The 1,705-nt window shown below is 42.5% G+C and overlaps 1 protein-coding gene across 1 annotated transcript; it reads right to left on the bottom strand.

Annotated features, from left to right (window-relative positions):
- Positions 1-234: 234 nt before the first annotated feature.
- Positions 235-1,212, bottom strand: LOC138377566 (olfactory receptor 11G2-like). Its single transcript, XM_069462616.1, has one exon. The coding sequence runs from the start codon at positions 1,168-1,170 to the stop codon at positions 235-237; it is 936 nt and encodes a 311-aa protein (XP_069318717.1). The 5' UTR covers positions 1,171-1,212.
- Between the last annotated feature and the right edge of the window lie 493 nt (positions 1,213-1,705).

The following is a 1,705-nucleotide window of genomic DNA, read 5'->3' as shown; positions in this document are numbered from 1 at the left end:
TCTTTATAACTTTTAAGATACAATGCCCACCAGTCAATTAAAAACAATTGAGTCATGCTAAGCAGTAGGACATGATCAAGATCGAAAAGAAGAAATAACAGAAACATGCTGACAGGTGTTTCAGGTTTTGGTTAATACTAAGGTGAACAATTATCTGAATAAAACCAGGTGTTTTCAACCTGAAAGGATGTTAAGTACAAGTTTAATTGCGTAGGGGTCTTTTTCATTAATACTTTATATTCCCAGAAATTTCTGCATGGCTTTTTTCATATCTTTGTTCCTAAGACTATATATCACAGGGTTTATGAGTGGGGTCACAACAGAATAAAACAGAGTCACAATTTTCTGCATTCCAGCTTTATGCTCAGACGCTGGGCTCCCATACATGACTAGTACTGAGCCATAGAACAGAGACACCACAGCTAGATGAGACCCACAGGTGGAGAAAGCCTTTCTCTTTCCTGCAGCTGAAGGGAACCTCAACACAGCTCTCAGGATCAGAGCATAGGTCCCCATGATAAAGAGAAAGAGAATAATGACAGGCACAGGACTTAAGGTGAAGAAGGCAAGCTCTGCCACAGGAGATTTTATGCAAGTGAGTGCTAGAAGAGGACCTGGGTCACACAGGAAGTGATCAATAATCCTGGATCCACAGAAGGTCATTTGTGAGATGATGATGATGGGGATTAAGAACCAGAGGAAACCAAGTACCCAGCAGTTGATCACAAGATTGGTGCAGAGACGTCTGGTCATAATGGTCGGATAGTGTAGAGGCCGGCAGATGGCAAGGTATCGATCAAATGCCATAACCCCCAGGAAAAAGCATTCGGTACAACCCAAGGAGAAGAAGAAGTAGAACTGGAGAAAGCACCCAGAGAAGGAGATGACCTTGGTGTCAGAGAGGAAGTTGGCCAGCATGTTGGGGACCGTGGAGGTGACATAGCAGATCTCCAGGAAGGAGAAGTTGGCGAGCAGTATGTACATGGGGGTGTGGAGTCTGTGATCCCAGCGCACAGCACAGATGATGGAACCATTGCCCATGAGGGTGAGGAGGTAGACAGCAGAGAAGAGCACAAAGAGGAGGATCTGCCCCTCCCTGGGACAAGGGAAGCCCAGGAGGAGGAAGCCAGAGATGGTGCTGGAGTTGTTGGGAGTGTTGAAGATCTTCATGTGTCTGTGAGCTGTAAAAGCACCAGCAATTACTGGGTGACAGTGCAAAGGCAGTGGGGACTCAGAGTTACATTTAAAGTCATCTTTGGAAAGAAAATGTGTGTGTGTGTGTATATATATATATATATAATATATATATCAATAACCACTTTTTTTCTTCAAAACTGAAATGATTACTTGCGTTGATTTTCTGTTCTCATTCACTTTTTCACCATGGGTTCAAGAGAACTCTTGGTTAAAATCGATAGATCTTATATGTATTCTATTCAGTGTAAGTCTAATATAATCTTCAAGCATGTATACAGCACTCTCCTTCAAGAGCCTATACATATGTGTATAGATACACACACAGTAGGATATATATATCTTTACAAAAGTGGGATTTCTTCCATGTTGAGAAGAGGCAACGCCATTGCAGCTGTTTGTGTCAGAGGCTTCGTCAGACTGTGTAGCCATGCAACGTGAGCCCACAGAACTTTTTGAATTACTTCTTTTATGTAACTTTTAAGCCTGGCCTGATTCCAAATTAAATGGT

The sequence above is a fragment of the Eulemur rufifrons genome, chromosome 2, assembly GCF_041146395.1.
Source record: "Eulemur rufifrons isolate Redbay chromosome 2, OSU_ERuf_1, whole genome shotgun sequence".
Lineage (NCBI taxonomy): Eukaryota > Metazoa > Chordata > Mammalia > Primates > Lemuridae > Eulemur > Eulemur rufifrons.
The sequence above is the reverse complement of the archived record's forward strand: the minus strand, read 5'-3'. Positions and strand labels throughout refer to the sequence as shown.

Excerpts from the sequence above, each read along its gene's own strand:
- LOC138377566 (XM_069462616.1), bottom strand. The coding sequence starts at position 1,170 with ATGAAGATCTTCAACACTCCCAACAACTCCAGCACCATCTCTGGCTTC.